At 41.8% G+C, this 18070-nt stretch overlaps 3 protein-coding genes and 1 long non-coding RNA gene across 6 annotated transcripts in view; 3 read left to right on the forward strand and 1 right to left on the reverse strand.

The window, feature by feature from the left end:
- Positions 1–527: 527 nt before the first annotated feature.
- taf8 (TAF8 RNA polymerase II, TATA box binding protein (TBP)-associated factor) lies at positions 528–4058 on the forward strand. The gene is given in 9 exon segments (XM_043224692.1): positions 528–722; positions 1245–1404; positions 1670–1695; positions 1697–1769; positions 1870–1932; positions 2092–2216; positions 2331–2478; positions 2572–2714; positions 3447–4058. Coding segments are annotated over 9 exon segments (927 nt in total). The 5' UTR covers positions 528–674; the 3' UTR covers positions 3588–4058.
- An 86-nt stretch (positions 4059–4144) lies between these two features.
- LOC122328770 (protein pitchfork-like) overlaps positions 4145–18070 on the reverse strand; it is a 36612-nt gene continuing 22686 nt past the window's right edge. For 2 of the 3 annotated variants that reach the window (XM_043224693.1, XM_043224695.1), the window contains 6 exons: positions 5644–5780; positions 5438–5574; positions 5263–5361; positions 5046–5173; positions 4363–4480; positions 4145–4286 (listed from right to left, as the gene is read on the reverse strand). In XM_043224693.1, the coding sequence (XP_043080628.1) occupies positions 4221–4286; positions 4363–4480; positions 5046–5173; positions 5263–5361; positions 5438–5574; positions 5644–5689 (594 nt within the window). In that variant the 5' untranslated portion in view covers positions 5690–5780 and the 3' untranslated portion in view covers positions 4145–4220. The remainder of the gene's footprint in view (positions 4287–4362; positions 4481–5045; positions 5174–5262; positions 5362–5437; positions 5575–5643; positions 5781–18070) is intronic. The other variant, XM_043224696.1, reaches the window with a different exon arrangement.
- Positions 8128–17445, forward strand: LOC122329223 (L-rhamnose-binding lectin CSL3-like). The gene is made up of 12 exons (XM_043225414.1): positions 8128–8255; positions 8333–8356; positions 13958–14029; positions 14102–14237; positions 14335–14444; positions 14564–14608; positions 14787–14856; positions 14998–15071; positions 16446–16469; positions 16659–16794; positions 16933–17042; positions 17128–17445. Exons 1-12 carry the CDS (start codon positions 8225–8227, stop codon positions 17196–17198), a joined length of 903 nt encoding a protein of 300 aa, XP_043081349.1. The 5' UTR covers positions 8128–8224; the 3' UTR covers positions 17199–17445.
- LOC122328771 lies at positions 15003–16623 on the forward strand. Its single transcript, XR_006247831.1, has 3 exons — positions 15003–15110; positions 15252–16357; positions 16446–16623. It is a non-coding gene; the product is annotated as an uncharacterized LOC122328771 (long non-coding RNA).

Here is an 18070-nt window from a genome sequence, read left to right on the forward strand (position 1 = left end):
ATTCACAAATGTTTTATTTCATACTGGCAAAAACTATTGCTGAAAATATAATAAAAACCTGAGGAAAGTATCGTGATTTCTAAGCTTTAAAATGAAGAATGGCCCATTAAATAATATAAAAATAATAAATAACATAACTTTTTCTTTCTAGTTAGGTCTTGATGATAACTTAAATGTGTATTTAATAAATAATGCATGCAAAAGACCACGTTTTTATACAGTAAATGTTGAAGGATGGTTGTTTGTTGATTGTTTTCTTTTTTTTTTTATCCAACAAGAGATTAAAAAATTGGAAATTTTGCCATGATGGGGGAGAAACGCTTCTTATACATTGTCAAAAGTCATGCATCCAAACGAACTGCAATATTTTGAAGCACTTTGTAAATGCTAATGGCGATTTTTACGTCAAAGACAACATAAAAATATAGTCTTTTGTTTTGCTTTTAATTTTAGTTTTTTTAAAACTGCATAAATCGGTGAGGTTTTGGACTTTTATTTTGGAAACGCACCGCAAACAACAACCTTCCGGTGGCCCTGTTGGAAATTTTGATAGGGTTGCCATTTTCACTAAATATAAAACCCCCTAATACAGTTAGTGGGGAATGCAGGACGCACAATGAGTTTTCTTTTGCGAGCGCTAAACACCACTAGATGAAAAACCACTAGAGTTAAAAATGGCAGACTCTGTAATGATGGGGAGCGCGTCTTTAAACTCCGGAAACGTAAATATCTCCTTTCATTTCTCTTACCTAACGTACAGTCTGCTAGCTTAGCCAGACAACACCAACTTTAGGAGTTTGTTTAAATATAAGGCACATTTAACGGCAGAATTGTCATATATTCACAAATAGACACAGTTTTATATGCAAACACATCGGTCTGTTCATTGTGTTATGCGTGAATATCCTTACAATAAATGTAGTGAAGGCTTCTAGAAACAATTAAGTGTCTAGCAGTATAAAATCTTCAACCAAGTGGACACTATTGTTTGGCCATTACATGCCGAGTCATGCTGTTGCAACACACTTATGATGCCCAAAATTGCTGTCTAGGAGAGCAGCAACCACTATTCCTTCAAAAGGTCTTAGCTGATTTAAAGTGGTCTCAGTATGGAAGGCTAGTAAAACATTTATGCTGGTATAAACTTTTTTGATTAGCGGCAACCAATTTGGTTTTGAGGAAGTCAAACATGCAATTGGACATCCCGGTCTTTAATACTCAGTTCTTTTGATCATTGATTGCAGCGCTCTGGGAGCAGTAAGACCAGCACAAGTCCTACAGAGAACTATCAGCTGGCTCGGAGACGCACACTGCAGGTGGTGGTCAGCTCTCTGCTGACCGAGTGTGGCTTTGAGAGCGCTGAGAAAGCAGCGGTGGAGACCCTTACTGAGATGATGCAGAGCTGTGAGTCTTTCCCTTATGTAAAGTCGTATTAAGAAATTGCATATATAAATTTATATGGTGGCTCTATGAGTCTAGGCTATGGAGACGTTGGTATCATTGTATTTTTGTGCAACACTGAGATGTTATTGGTTTTTTCCTTTCTTGTGTTGTATTTATGTATTATCTGTTCTTAATATTGGACTTTGAGTCTGTAATTTCAATTACAGGAAAAAAAGCGTATCATTGTATTTGTTTTCTATATTAAAATCTGGTTATTTTTTGATAGATATAACTGAGGTTGGCCGTTGTCTGAAAGGCAACCTGTGAGCACACAGCTAGAAGCACCCCTACACTCTCTGATGTGGTCATCTCACTGGTCGAAATGGGTTGGTTGCCCTTTTATCAATATATTTAATCCATATGTCGTTCAATCATGTTTATCAGTTAATGAGATTTTACTGAGGTTTACTTTTTCCACAATTGCAGGCTTTAACGTGGATACTCTTCCAGTGTATGCCAAAAGATCCCAAAGGATGGTCATAACTGCACGTAGGTTTACCATTTTTTACAAATTCATCTGTTTATCCTATATTATTATCCTATTTGATACCGTTTGGTGTTTTGACACAATCTGTATTGTTAAAAGTGCTATAAAAATAAAAGCAATTGATATTGTCTGTTATAACTGTGCACTTCTGTGTTTAACAGCTCCAATAACAAATGCTCCAGTCGCCCCAAAAGCCCTCATGGCTGGACAGAAGCGCACTCATCCAACATACATCCCCAGCCACTTCCCAGAATTCCCAGATCCTCATACATACATCAAAACACCAGTGAGTTATTTTGCTCAACTGATGTCTTGCTATTGTTTGACTTTCAGCTTAGCAACCAATAACACTAAGAACATACATTCTGCTTCAACATATATTGGCATTTCTGTGTTTTAGACTTTTCGAGAGCCTGTGTCAGATTACCAGGTGGTGAGAGAGAAGGCGGCATCACAGAGGAGAGATGTGGAGCGCGCTCTCACGCGCTTTATGGCCAAGACAGGAGAGACGCAAAGTCTTTTTAAGGACGACATCAGTGCATTTCCTTGTGAGTTTTTGTGACCTAAATACCGCCAGTGTCCTATTATACTTTGACTTTCTGGTGTTTAATATTCATCTGTCTGTGTCTGTGTATAATAAGTGATCGCAGCAAAGTCGAGCACCATCCCTTACCTGAGTGCCCTGCTGCCCTCTGAACTAGAGCTTCAGACACTGGAAGAGACGGATTCATCTGAGCAGGACGACCAGACAGATACAGAGAACAACCCTAATAACATCATGCAGGCAAGCATAAGGCCTTTTTTTTTATTTTGGGCAAAATGTTTATTCAAAAGCATACCTGCATATATATGTGTGTATGTGTGTGTGTACATAAGTACAGGGGTTAGACAATGAAACTGAAACTGGTTTTAGACCACAATAATTAATTAGTATGGTGTAGGGCCTCCTTTTGCTGCCAATACAGCATAATTTCGTCTTGGGAGTGACAGATACAAGTCCTGCACGGTGACCAGAGGGATTTTGAGCCATTTTTTGTTTCCTGACTTTTTTTGTTCCTACAAAACGCCCCAAAGTGGTTCAATAATATTTAGATCTGGTGACTGTGCAGGCCATGGGAGATGTTCACGTTCATCCAACCACTCTTGCTGTCACCAGTCTTGCTGTGTGTATTGGTGCATTATCATCTTGATACACGGCACCGCCTTCAGGATACAATGTTTGAACCATTGGGTGCACATGGTCCTCCAGACCAAAAGGTTTGGCTATACCAGCCTGGCCATGTATATTGACCATGTGGAGCTCCCGACGGATCGTTTTGGTGGAAAAAGGAGAGTTGAGGTGCACATTTAATTCTGCAGTGAGTTGGGCAGCTGTGGTTTTTATGACAAAGACTTGCTGTCCGAGTGGGTGTGCACTAAATATGTTTTGTGTGTTTTTTTTTTTTTTTTTTTTCATATATTTATTTTAGAATTATTATTGTAATAATAACAGATTTTTTCGTTTTTTTTATTCTAGGATGATCAAAGTGCAGATAAGGAGAATGTAGTGCTGCCGCCTGGTGGTGTTGTGCCTACAGGGAAGGCCAATGAGGAAAACATGATCGACAACCCATATCTTCGGCCAGTCAAAAAGCCCAAAGTGAGAAGGAAAAAATGAAAACTGATATATTGACTCGGCTACTCAGCTGATTAGGATGGATGAAAACTTCTTAACACGTGCTGAAAACATTGTGCCCCTTGAAGTTATAGCTAACATACGAGGAACCAGAGTCTTCTACAAATGTAATTTGGAAACCTGCAGCAGTCCATCGTGTTACTGACGTTTGATTCTTATAGAATGACAGACTGTTCAGAACATCTGAGAAATATTAGATGAATTTCAAGCAGTCAACTCCTCAAAAGAGTAACACAGCTTACAGTTTAATTTTGATAGTTTGTTTTAATAAGCCTTCCTTAAAATATAATTTACAACACACCAGAAACGTGGCATTCTCTTTTGATTTGAGTATCTGTTATTCATTTGTGATTGGTAATAAATGTTTTTCATTGTTTATTTTAAGCATTGTTTCAAAAGTACAAAATGTTTCAAAAGTGGAAAATTAAACCAGACCGTGATGGTGTAAACATCCCCATTATGAATGTCCTGTTACTTATTACTTCAGTTTAATTTTAAGTAATGTACCTCAGAAATATGTTTTGACACTGGACATGTTATGAAATAGGAAGTATAAATCTTTAATGTTTTTATGCATTTGATAGTCACGCTGAATTCTTGTGGTAGTTCGAGTGATCAGTAAAACAAGCTTAGATAAGCCACCCTGTTCCTCTGTTTCCTAAACTCTTTGTCATGGTAGAGCTGCATGGACACAAAAGACCAAATTAAGGAAAAACATTTAAAAAACCATTTTATTATATTGTAATTATATTGTAACCTCTGTACGCAGTGCTCTTCTCTCCAGCGATGGCACTTTTGTCCAGTCTGGAGAGCTGAATTTCATAGGCCATGACACCTTTTTGCTTTGGATGCTGCCATGAACATATGCCCCTGGACTAAAAAAAGGCATATACATTGAAAATCTGCGATTCATTTCATTCTTGCATGCACTTGAGCAAATACATGCTTCATAGATGATCATTCTCAAATCATGTCGAATTGCTTAACCATCAGGTTTTACACAAACCCGTGTAGTTTAATATAGACGATATACTAAAATTTACAAAAAAGAATTATGAACCCCATATTTCTCTTTATTTCAGAATTCTGATGTGCTTTGCATTTTGTAGTAACATATAATTAGAGTCATAAATGGGGTAAAACTAATTCTAGATGAATGGTTATGAGGGAACGCAAATTAATTTATAATTAATATGCAGTTTTTCTAGTTATTCCAAGCTCTGTAATGTTTTATTAGGTCAGAATTCAGAGTAAAAACAATAAACATATCAATAAACATTACCCAGCTGCACAAACAACTGCAGAAGTCAGGGTCCTGACCTTCAATTATTTTTAAGCACTATGGGGGTCTTTTTTTTTTTTAGCAAAATACATTCATTAAAAATGTATTAAAATTATTAGATAAAATTATATATAGTAAAATTATAAAAACAGTAATACCCAGGGCTGGAGTCTGTGTTTGGATGTTTGAATTTTGCAGTGGTACTATTGAAGGGAGCTTTTCCAGGAGGACACACTTTAGACCGAGTCCAGTCTTGCTGGTATTTCTCTGGCGAAGGGGTGGCCGTCTATAAAAAAGGCGATGCATTTAAATCACATTACATTGAACAAAGAAAAAATTGCGATGTGACTTACTAATTCATAAACAATGAGTTACTTTAACTGGAGGCAAAAAGCGTGGTGCAGTGCGCGCTGCAAACACATATCCCCTCTTGCTCTCAGGTCTGTGTTGGAGCTCATATGTAAGAGTGCCCACCTGGGAACGGCTTAGTTGTAAAGAATGACGCGTTACATGACTTGTTATTAAATGTTGTGCCTTCCTGGGTACTCACCGTGTGGTTGTCGTAACATCCGGGTCCTAGTTCTGTGGAGCCGTGGAGCGCGAGCATTTCATTGCCCATGCGATCAGGCGCAAAGTGCATTGGAAACATCAGGCGTTTCTGGCAGCTGCCGAACGCGACCCGTGGAGCTAGAAAGTTGATCAAAACATATAATAAAATTCAAGGTAAAAAATTGAGCCCGGTTTTGGATGCATTACCTGCGCCCCGTGTCGTCATAGCGTCCTGATGTTTACTTGTTACCATGGTATCCAGGTGCAAACGAATGCTGATGATGTGGATCAGATGGAATTCCGATGTATCCAGAAGTCGTTCGATCAATGAAATTATGCGTTTCCTTTGAAATAAGTTTAAAAGTAATGAACTAATTATTTAATTTATCATTGGGCTAGTATTAGCCTGTCATTTTAACTAAAGTAAAGTTAAGTATAGTAAAGCAAACGATGCCTCAAAAAATAGCGTGACAGGAAAAAAGCAAGAAAAAAATAACCTAGGTCACAGGCCTATGTACAGTCTATGCAGAAAACTTTTGAAAAGTTAAGTCACACACTTTAATGAAACGTCATGGCATTAAATAACAACATATGAATCCAAACACATAATGTTGATGGTCATTAAGTGTTACAAATCTGTACACAGTTTGTGCAGTTAAAGTACAATCGCTTATAGCTATAAAATTCTGACAGTTTCCACAAACTAAGAGCAACTTCGTCTGAAACAAACCACTACATAAAGATCTGTGGTCATAAAGTATGAATGTGTGCGAATAACCAGCAACCACTTTTTTTTCACGCAAAGTAAATTTCACAATTATTTACAACGAAACAACAAGTAACAAATTTAATGCGCTACAAACTGAAGCATTTTCTTGTGGATCATCTTTTACATGTGATACTTAGCCATCACTCATTATTAATGTCAATTGATCTGTTTCAGAGAACGATATTATTGCTGTTATTCATATCAATTATGGATGACTGGATCCTGGAGCCTGTGCTTATAAATAAGAAACTACAATACACTTCTACTTAAGTTTTGGCAAACCATTATTTTCTCTGAGGTTGGATTGATTTTTCAACACGACTATAAAGTTGGTTGATTGTATGCTTTTACTCAGAATCTCACTAGTAGAATGACAATAGTTATACCGCCAATAGTTCTGGGAACCATGAAAGGCTTCTCCGATGTGAAAGCCATTAATGAAATCTATAACGCTGCAGTGTTTGATTTCTGTCTCAACGTCACAGATCATGAGCTGCATCTATCACTAAGTGTATCTTGTAAGTGCAGAAGCACACAATTTTCTTTAGCAGTGTTCTGTCTGTTTTCTTTTTCTTTAAAGCTTCTTTAAAACCATGTTTGTTGCACAAAGCGCTATGCTTGTTTGACGAGAGCAATAAAAAGGGCATAATATTTAAGATTTCCTTGGTCATAAAAACTTCACGATTATCACAAACCAATGAGTAATGTGAAGTTTATGTAATGATTATTTCAGTCCTTTCCTTAGTTGTTTTTATGACTATATGACAGTATGAAAGAGACAGGAAGCAATGTAAGAGAATAGAAATAGATAGAAATAGAAATAATTTTATTTAAAGCATAGCAAATCAAAAATGAGCAACTACGACACATAGTTTAGAATAGAAAAAAGTGTCCCTAATGTTATAGGTATATTGCTACTATTCTTGTTTTTGGTCAGAGATATCAGTTCTCTCCTTGGTGATTTGTTAAACCTTGACTTTGTTACCGTGTTTAGTCTGATTGTCTTTGCGTGTTCCTGTGTCTTGGATTGTCTGAGTATCTTGTTAACTTCACGATTAAAGTTGTGTTTGCAAATGAATTCTGTCTCTGCCTGATCTCATCGTTACAGCTATATGAAAAAGAAATAAAATGCCATCTACTCTGAAAGGAAACTTTCGCCAAACCTCATTAATTTAGTTCAATCAGGAGATCTGGCAGAGAAAAACTCAAGTTCTTCTAGAATAATCAACAAAAATAAATTTTGTGCATTAAAAAAATTACAGATAATTGTGATTAATTCTACTCATGGACTGATCATGCAGCTGACAGCTTCAGTATTAATCACTCAGAGATAATGCAATATTAGTGGGGAGGATGAAAATCATGCATACATGATCAGTTAATGGGTTAATATTTTATATATATATATATATATATGGAATATATCTATATCTATATCTATATCTATGGAACTTTAGAAGTGTTACGAATTTGTGCACAATTTGTTCAGTCGCAAGTGCAATCGCTTAGATATAAAATTCAGATTAAGACTACTATTAAGAAACTAGACACAACTTTGTCTGAAACAAACCGCCATCTGAAGAAACAGACCGTGGAGATGACACCAAGAGATGACACAGCTCAGGGAACCTGTCTTCCACAACCATATATGTCAGCACAAATGAGAATATGCTGTTCATCAAGTAATTAATTCCACCTGGATGTTTAATGTGGGGTTTTTGTAATGGGTGAATATTATAAGATCCCTGTACAGTATAAGGCATCGATGCTAAAAGTGTTTTTATTTAATTGTTCAGTGATCCTCAAGACAAGGCTCCCATTATTTTATGAACACCAGCTTCAGGTACTTTCACGAAAATGTACGATTTCAACATTAAAAGATTATGAAGTGTAACTGTAATTTCCTCTTTTGTTATCTATAGTCAACAGGTGGTGATGGATCTTGTTATAAATACCGTCAGCACATGAACGTAACTTTACATAAGAAAACAAGATCTATCCACATCTATCCAATCTACCATGGTGGCGCAAAAGCTAAGCTGGATCACTTGTAAGTACTGTCGTTTTACTTTTGATTTCGTTTTTAGATCAAGTATTTTCAGTATTTGTTTCTGTTTGGTTTTACAGTGCTGCTGTTGCTGTGTCAGCATGGTGAGATGTCCCGAAACATTTAAATCCAAGAAGAAGCCTGAATTTTCAGTATAGGACAAAACGTCATGATTTATTTTGTGTCATTTTACTTTTCTCACCTAAACTGTCATGACTTCAGTCTGATCAGTTTGTTTTTGTTGTTCTGTCAAACAGTCTGCCATGTGCTTGTGTTTCCCGCCCCATCGTCATCTGATTAATCACTAAATTAGCTGCCTTCTCACCTGTGGCTCATTAGCTCCTTAACTGCTCCCCTACTTAAGCTCCCTTTGTTTGCAGTCTTGTGTCTGACCGTTGTGGTGTGAGGATGCTGCAAGCGTATCCAGTCCTGTCCTGTCTTGTCAAGTCTGTGTAGGCTCCAAGTTTAGCTAGTGTTTTTTTAGTTTTTTTTCTTTGCTTGCTCTGCCTTTTTGTTTTCTCCAGACCTCTGATCCCCTGTGCTGGGCCTGGTTCTTCCGGTGCTGTGTTGGCAGCTCGTCCTCACCTGATCCTGGGGATCTTACGCTGGAATCGAGCAGCAGGACTATGTAGAGACTCGTTATCAAGTTCCCGTTTTCTTATGCTCCTGCCTAGTGGAGTGACTGGAGGCCGTTTGATTTTCCTGCTGAAGTCAAGTTTTCTGTTCCTCTGCCCCAGTCGAGTTTTTGTTCAAAGACTACAAATAAATTAAGTTGATCCTGCAACTGAATCCGTGTTCGTTCCTGACAGAACGGTCAGACCAAAGATGGATTCAGCAGGAGAAGACCAAGTCAGGACTGCTGTGACGCAACAGGGTATTCTCCTTGGCCAGCATGCGACTCAAATTACGGTTACCTCAAGAGATGTCGACCTTCTGACAACCCAAGTTGCTGAGCTCAGTGCAAGGGTGCAAGAACTCCAGCAAGAGGCCCAGGCCACCCGCTCTGCTGCCGCCCAGGCATACTTTTCACCTCAGGCGGTCCAGAACCCCATGCCAATAGTCCTCCTCCCTATGACGGGGATCCTAATTCGTGCCGGGCCTTCCTGTCCCAGTGTTCCTGGTCTTTGCACTCCAGCCCGCCCGTTATGCCACAGAGGAGTCTCAGGTGGCATTCGTGATCACCCTCCTTAAGGGGAGGGCTCGTGACTGGGCAACTGCCGTTTGGGATGCTCGTGCCCCTTTCTGTGCCACTTTCGAGGGATTCCGAGCCGAAATGATTAAGCTGTTCGATCGATCAGCACAGGGGGAGGAGGCAGCCTCCCAGCTGGTGCGATTGAGGCAGGATGGTGGGTCGGTCACAGACTACTTCATCCGATTTAGAACACTGGCAGCCACCTGTGACTGGAATGAGGCTGCCTTGCGAGCCAGGTTTCGGGAGGGGCTGAACGATGAGATCCAGGATGAGATTGTCACCCATGAACTGCCTCGTGATCTCGACTCCCTGGTGGAACTGGCTCTGCGTGTGGAGGGGCGTCTTCAGCTTCGCCGTCAGCGGTGGACTGCCCAGCCTTCCCGGACCTTGGAAGACAGAGCACCCAACTTCACCCTCGCCACCTCACTCCCTACAGCCGACCCCGAACCCATGCAGGTGGGCCGCCTTCGTCTTTCTGCCAAGGAGGCAGGATCGACTGACTCGAGGGCTCTGCCTATATACTGTGGGAAGCCAGGACACAGAGCCATCCGGTGTCCTTTAAAAGCCGGGCCCATCAGCAAGTCGGGAATTCTGATGGGCGTTTTTCCATGTTCCGTCCCCAAAGTCTCGTACCCTGCTTCCGGTGTCCATTCGTTTCCAGGATTCCGTCCACTCTTGCCCAGCTCTGGTGGATTCGGGAGCTGAGGGCAATTTTTTGGATGCCTCAGTCGCTGCACAGTGGGGCATTCCCGCCATTCCTCTCCCTTCCCCATTCCTGTCCGCTCTCTCAATGGCCTCCTTCTCTTCTCCATCACTCATTCCACTCCCTCAGTAAGTCTAGTGGTCTCTGGCAATCACCGTGAGGTAATTGAGCTGTACCTTCTTGACTCCCCGGGAGCCCCTGTTGTCCTGGGGCACCCGTGGTTGGCGCAGCACAAGCCTCACGTGGATTGGTCAGGTAATTCTGTGCTATCTTGGAGTCAGTCTTGTCTTGCTTCGTGTTTGGGTGCTGCCTTGTCTCCTGTCTCTGTGTCTTCTGTGTTTCAGACGGAGTCCGCTGATCTCTCTGGGGTCCCGGCGGAGTACCATGATCTTTGTCGGGTCTTCAGTAAGTCTCGAGCCACATCCCTACCTCCTCACCGGCCGTCACGACTGTGCCATCGATCTCCTCCCAGGCACTTCTCCGCCTAGAGGCGTTTGTACTCCTGTCTAGTCCTGAAAGAGAGGCCATGGACAAGTATATCAAGGAGTCCTTAAATGCCGGCCTCATCCGACCCTCTTCCTCACCTGCTGGTGCTGGGTTCTTCTTCGTTAAGAAGAAGGATGGCTCCCCTGCGTCCTTGCATCGACTATCGAGGCCTGAATGACATCACCATAAGAAACCGGTATCCTCTACCTCTGATGTCCTCTGCCTTTGAGTTATTACAGGAGCCAAGGTCTTTACTAAACTAGACCTCCGCAGCGCCTATCATTTGGTCCGCATCCGTGAGGGGATGAGTGGAAGACAGCCTTTAACACCCCTACGGGACACTTTGAATACCGGGTCTTACCCTCGGGCTTACCAATGCCCCAGCTGTCTTCCAGGCCCTGATCAATGACGTGTTGAGGGACATGGTAAACAGGGTTGTCTTTGTGTATCTTGATGATATTCTCATCTTCTCCCCCTCGTTGCAGGTACACACTCAACACGTTCGTCAGGTGCTACAACGGCTGCTGGAGAACCAGCTTTATGCCAAGGCGGAGAAGTGTGTGTTCCACGCCAAGTCAGTTTCGTTCTTGGGGCATATTATTTCAGCGGAGGATTAAAGCCGATCCTGCCAAGACAAGAGCCGTGGCAGAGTGGCCAACCCCGATTCTCGGAAGGCACTGCAGCGGTTCCTGGGCTTCGCCAACTTCTATAGGCGATTCATCCGGAACTTTGGCCTGGTCGCTGCACCCTTAACGGCACTTACCTCACCTAAAGTATCGTTCAGGTGGAGTTCTCAGGCTCAGGAGGCCTTTGATGTTCTTAAGTCCCGTTTCCTCTCTGCTCCTGTTCTTTGTCTTCCAGATCCTGAACGTCAGTTTATTGTTGAGGTAGATGCCTCAGAGGTCGGGGTAGGCGCGGTTCTATCCCAACGGTCCCCTGGAGATGAGAAGGTGCACCCATGTGCGTTTTTCTCTCACCGCCTGAGCCCTGCAGAGCGAAACTATGACATAGGTAACAGGGAGCTGCTGGCAGTCAGGCTGGCTCTGGGGGAGTGGCGCCAGTGGCTGGAGGGAGCTGCGCAGCCCTTCTTGGTATGGACGGATCATAGAACCTGCAATATATCCGTTCGGCCAAGAGGTTAAATGCTCGCCAGGCTCGCTGGGCACTCTTCTTTGGGCGGTTTAACTTCTCCCTCTCGTATCGGCCGGGTTCTAAGAACACTAAGCCTGATGCCCTCTCTCGTCTGTTTGAGGTTCCTGGGAGGGATTTGGATCCCGATACCATTCTCCCTAAGGGGGTGGTTGTGGGGTCCCTCTCCTGGGACATCGAACAGCAGTGGCCGGACGGGAGGGAGAGGCGCCAGAGGGTGCCCGGAGGGTCGGTTATTTGTGCCGGCTGCTCTGCGTCCTAAGGTTCTCCAGTGGGGTCATGAGTCCAGGGTAGCCTGTCACCCAGGTGTTCGGAGATCGCTGGCTACCATCCGTCAGCGATTTTGGTGGCCATCCATGGCTTCCGATGTCAGGCAGTTTGTGTTGGCTTGCTCGGTGTGTGCTCAAAATAAGACTTCTAACCAGTCTCCTGTTGGTCTGTTGCAGCCCCTGCCCATTCCCTCTCGTCCTTGGTCACACCTGGCCCTTGACTTTGTCTCTGGTCTTCCCCCTTCGAGAGGCAACACCGTGATACTGACAGTGGTGGATCGCTTCTCTAAAGCGGCCCATTTTATCCCTTTGCCCAAACTCCCTTCCGCCAAGGAGACCGCACAGGTGGTGGTGGACCACGTTTTCCCGGATTCATGGCCTTCCGGTAGATGTGGTCTCCGACAGAGGACCACAATTTGTCTCCCGGTTTTGGAAAGAGTTCTGTAGACAGATCGGGGCCTCTACGAGTCTGTCTTCAGGTTTTCACCCCCAGACCAATGGGCAGTCCGAGCGAGCCAACCAGGATCTCGAGAGAGCTCTCCGCTGTATGGCATCACACAGTCCGAGCTCCTGGAGCCAGCAGCTACCGTGGGTCGAATATTCCCACAATTCCCTCCCTGTAGCGTCCACAGGTATGTCCCCCTTTCAATGTTCTATGGGTTATCAACCACCCCTTTCCCCACTCAGGAACCCGAGGCTGCGGTCCCGTCTGCCTTGGCCTTCGTCCGTCGGTGTCGTCGCACCTGGAGGAGGGCTAAGGAGGTCATGGCCCGGGCTTCCAGACGGACCAAAGCAGCGGCTGATCGTCACAGGACTCCTGCTCCTCAGTATGTGTGTGGTCAGAAGGTATGGCTTTCCACCAAGGACCTGCCTCTCCGGGTGCCTTCTCGCAAGCTGGCACCCAGGTTCATTGGCCCATATCCTATCACCAAGGTTCTGAGTCCAGTGGCGGTGCGGCTCAAGCTTCCCCACACTCTTGGTCGGGTCCACCCTGTCTTTCATGTGTCCAGGGTTAAGCCTGTGTTTCGTTCCCCCTTAATCCTGTGAGGTCTACCCGACTCCCCTCCCCGCATAGTGGATGGTACTCCAGTGTACACTGTGAGAAAGCTCCTGGATGTTAGGCGCGCCGTGGTCGGGGTTTCCAGTTTCTGGTGGACTGGGAGGGCTACGGACCGGAGGAGAGGAGTTGGATACCGGCCGGGACATTCTGGATCAGACTCTGGTTGAGGACTTCCGCCGGCGACGAGGTGGGCTCCCCTTGGGGGCGCCAGGTGGCGCTCCTGGGAGGGGGTACTGTCATGACTTCAGTCTGATCAGTTTGTTTTTGTTGTTCTGTCAAACAGTCTGCCATGTGCTTGTGTTTCCCGCCCCATCGTCATCTGATTAATCACTAAATTAGCTGCCTTCTCACCTGTGGCTCATTAGCTCCTTAACTGCTCCCCCTACTTAAGCTCCCTTTGTTTGCAGTCTTGTGTCTGACCGTTGTGGTGTGAGGATGCTGCAAGCGTATCCAGTCCTGTCCTGTCTTGTCAAGTCTGTGTAGGCTCCAAGTTTAGCTAGTGTTTTTTAGTTTTTTTTTCTCTCTTTGCTTGCTCTGCCTTTTTGTTTTCTCCAGACCTCTGATCCCTGTGCTGGGCCTGGTTCTTCCCGGTGCTGTGTTGGCAGCTCGTCCTCACCTGATCCTGGGGATCTTACGCTGGAATCGAGCAGCAGGACTATGTAGAGACTCGTTATCAAGTTCCCGTTTCTTATGCTCCTGCCTAGTGGAGTGACTGGAGGCCGTTTTGATTTTCCTGCTGAAGTCAAGTTTTCTGTTCCTCTGCCCCAGTCGAGTTTTTGTTCAAAGACTACAAATAAATTAAGTTGATCCTGCAACTGAATCCGTGTTCGTTCCTGACATAAACAGCATGTTTCCTCTCTGCAAGAAGAGCAAAAACATCCCTGGTTTGTGAAGGAGGGTCTGCACACCTCAGCTGTGGTGAGTAATCCAGACTCACACGCAGCGTGTTTAAACTTAACAGTGATTCTCACGGTCTTCTTCTTGTGTAAGATGTGGGATACATACATGTCGTTTCTGCTAACTATGGGCGGACTGATCACAAAACGTGCTCTGTTGGAAGACCATTTAAGCAGCTCTCAAATAATCACTGCTTTGAAGAAACATCTCGCCGTACGATGACTGTTAGGTAGGAATAACTAATATCGGAGAACATTTTATTACTTTGCAAGAGCATGGAAAACTGTAACCCTTTCATACCTTCATTTTGTCTGTTCATGAAACAGGTGTAATGGAAAAAAAAGATGTTCCGTTTTTGCAGTTAACTCTGTTTTCTCTGATCCTTGTCCTTGGACTTATAAATACTTGCAAGTGTCTTATGAGTGTCACCCACAGAGTAATGCACATCATTTCCAACCTATATTTTAATGTTCATAATTAATCATAACAATCTTGGTCAACGCTTTTATTAATATTATTGGAACCTGTTTCTATTTTCCACCTCAATAATTCTAGGACACAGCATAGCTTGTGAAGGTACCAGAAGTGTCATTGGCTGTGGTAAGAATCGTCTCAAAGTTCTTTTAATAAGCACATGATCAGCTGTGAAAAAATTTCATAAACAGCACTTATTTGATGAAACGTGAAATTCTGAAGTACAAAAACAATAAGTTCAAATATATAAAGGTTAGCCATTACTCATGAAGTCACATCATCAATGTTAGTTTTTCTGTTTTAGAGAAGGGTGTTATTTCTGTTCATCATGCCAATTATGGACGACGGGATCTTGGAATCTGCCTAATAGATTTGTAACTAGATCAGACTGTTACTTTAGTCAGACTTCCAGTCTGCGTTCCAGGTAAAGCAGAAACATCATCTGTTTAGACAAATCACTTAATAATCTTGCAATATAAAATGAATAAAAAACAATAATTCTTTTTCTATAAAAGGTGCGTGGAAAGACCTCTTGTCATGTCGATGCGTCAAATTCGGTGTTCTCTGACCCATGTCACCATGTCTATAAGTACCTGGAAGTGACATACTCCTGCATATGAGTTTATGAGTAAAAAGACTTCTCTCATTATTGATGTTTGTTTATTTTTCTATTTAAAAGTAAAATTTTGAGCACCTCTATGAAGTTAATTTGATTCATTTGACAAATATCAGAAACATAGAATGCTGCAATGTTTGATTTCTGTCACAGAGCACGATCTGCATCGGTCCTTGAGGAAACAGCCTGGAGGAGCAGAAGCACATCTTTTTCTTAGCAAATTTCTTAGCTAATTGTGTTCTCTTTTCTTTAAATCTGCTTTGAAACTTTTTTTTTCATACAAATAAATTGCATTTGAAATTACATCTGCCTTTCCTCCTTCTGACACACTGGTGTCCTTTGAACAACCATACGACATTGCACAAATTATTACAGTAGCATTTATTTGAACAAATATTTAACTGTATATAATACAGCATATTGTTTAAAGCAATATGAAATAAGTGTTTTTAAGGAAAATAAGTATAATATGCAGAGAATGTGAAACACTGATACACTATTATACTTTCTTCTCAGTGGTAATTTGGGATTGAGCTTATCAGATGCAGCAAGCATTTTTGTTATTGCATTTGTAATCATGCCAAAACAGTTAATGTCCATTGTATCATTAAAACATGCAGATAAGTAATGAGGAATGCTCAACACTCAATATAAAAGACATCTTTTTTTTCATTTCCCTGTTCGGAAAATACTTTATGACCAGTCAAAGATAACAAAATGACATCTACAGATCAAAAGGCCAAGGATATGGAAATAATTCCTACGTTTAGTATAACAAGAGCCGAAGATGAAGCTGAAAAATGACTGCCTGCCGCATTGAGACTCCCTTTATTCCTCACTGCCATTACCCACACACATTTAGATGGTCTTTTTTTTTTGAGCAGCAGCAATACAAAAGTCTTGCTGTAGATTTGCTTGTTCTGGTGAGCATTTTCTCAATCTCTTTACTTGCTTCAAAGCAGCAGCAACATGCAGATCGATTCAGCTGAGACCACAAATATTACCCCCGCCTTGTCATATTACCCCATACCACGCCAATATCCTAGAGTTGTCATGATAGAACTGTGTTGATATAACGCCATATTTTGGAAAACTCTTTGCCCAGGGATGACCAGAGAACGTGGTCTTGAGAAGTTCTGGAAATGTGAACGCACAAAATCATACTTTACCTCAACAGGAACATGTGTCTTCGTCAGACATCTGTTGTTCTTCTGTTCACGCATTCAACGTGCTGGTGCTAAAGCTAAGTTGTATCATTTGTAAGTATTGTTTTTCAAATTTAACTTCAGTGATTTAAATGTTCAATTCAGTGTTTCAGTTGGTTTCTGTTTTGATTTTGACTTTCAGTGCTGGTCTTCCTGTGTCAGTATGGTGAGAATGGCAGTTTACTAATGTGTAATTAAATAAAAAAAGATCTGAAGAAAGATCTGTGCGCCTCAGCTGTAGTGAGTAACAGTCATTTCTAGATTTTTGGTGTTTTGTGCCCAAATTGCACAGTATACAGTTCCTGTGTCTTGAAATTTGTTTATTAATTATTATTATTTTTTTTACATACGTCAGCTTTGGGATTGATAAAGGTGATTAAAGCCAACTACGGGCGGACTGATCGCACAACATGCGCAAGTGGGAAACCAGCTCATCAGACCTCAAACATACGCTGCGTTCGAGGATCATACCTCCGTACAATGTCCACTCGGTAGGATTAACGCATAGTAGATAAAAAAGTTTTGTTTGCAATTTAATTCTATACGTCATTTTACAAGAGCTAGAAAAGTGTAGTTATTGTGTCTATTATAGCTCTTCTCAAGCACAGCACTTGTCATTGTCTGTCTAGGTGTGATGGAAGAAAGAGCTGTTCTGTTCCAGCAGTGAACTCAGTTTTCTCTGATCCTTGTGTTGGCACTTTTAAATACCTGGAGGTGCATTACGTCTGTGTCAGAAAAGGTATGTTTTGAAGTAATCATAAAATATAATTTCAGACATGCTATGTAGACGATAATGAATAATAATTTTTTTTTATCTGTTTAAGATGCATTGCGAATAAACCAAATAAGTGCATCAGATTCTGTACTCCCTGATCCCGTCACGGCGTCTATATAGTACCTGGAAATGATGTAACTGTGTAGAATTTAGTGACTACTATGTCATGCAAATGTAGTATTGTGTGTGTGTGTGTGTAAAAAAGGAAACAGATAATAACATTATAGATAATAAAATGTATTTTTTAAATCTCTTTTAGACCCTCTGTAAGATATATCTGTTAGACACACTTATATTTGCATGAATGTGTAAAACTATAAGCTGTTGAACATTAAAGTGCATAAAAAATAAAACACCATCCACTCTGCACTCAGCACCGCCAAACTTCATTAACTGAGAACAATAAAGAGATCTAAGACTAAATCTCATAAGCAGTGGCACCATAGATAAGATAATTGAATCATAAAACCACTATTGTTGTACATTAGAAAGTATATTTACTAATAATGTTACATGGTAATCTTTTGGTAATGCACATTTGACAGTAAAACATTGAGCTTGAGATAGGAAGTACATAACATTTGCTTTTATTAACACTAGTATTGTGCAAATATTAATTTATATATAAACTCAAAAAAACATTTGTAACTTATTTTAAAAAGTAAAAGTCATATATTCTAGATTCATTACAAGCAAAGTAAAACATTTTAAAGTTTTTTGTTTTATTTTTAAGGATGAAAGAGAATGCATTCATTGTTACAAAAGATGCTTCCACGCTTAAGGATTGCCAAGGGTACAACTGATGGACACTTCGGTCCCCATGATCCTTTGTGCCAATTCTTTTTCCTTTTTTCTGTGCTTATTCTTTCCATGATGACGGCGTTTCCGTGTGCCCATGGGGTGATGACGCAAAAGAGCACTTCAAAAAACCCTACACCCTTCAACACTTCAAAGCTCTCCCTCCGGAGGGTAAACCCTTTGAAGGGATTAGG

Source organism: Puntigrus tetrazona, chromosome 23 (genome assembly GCF_018831695.1).
Source record: "Puntigrus tetrazona isolate hp1 chromosome 23, ASM1883169v1, whole genome shotgun sequence".
NCBI lineage: Eukaryota > Metazoa > Chordata > Actinopteri > Cypriniformes > Cyprinidae > Puntigrus > Puntigrus tetrazona.

Coding starts and splice junctions, on each gene's coding strand:
- LOC122329223 (XM_043225414.1), top strand. CDS start 8,225: ATGGTGGCGCAAAAGCTAAGCTGGATCACTT. Junction 8,357..13,957: donor GCTGTTGCTGTGTCAGCATG/GTGAGATGTCCC, acceptor TGACATAAACAG/CATGTTTCCTCTCTGCAAGA. Junction 14,445..14,563: donor TTATGAGTGTCACCCACAGA/GTAATGCACATC, acceptor CAATAATTCTAG/GACACAGCATAGCTTGTGAA.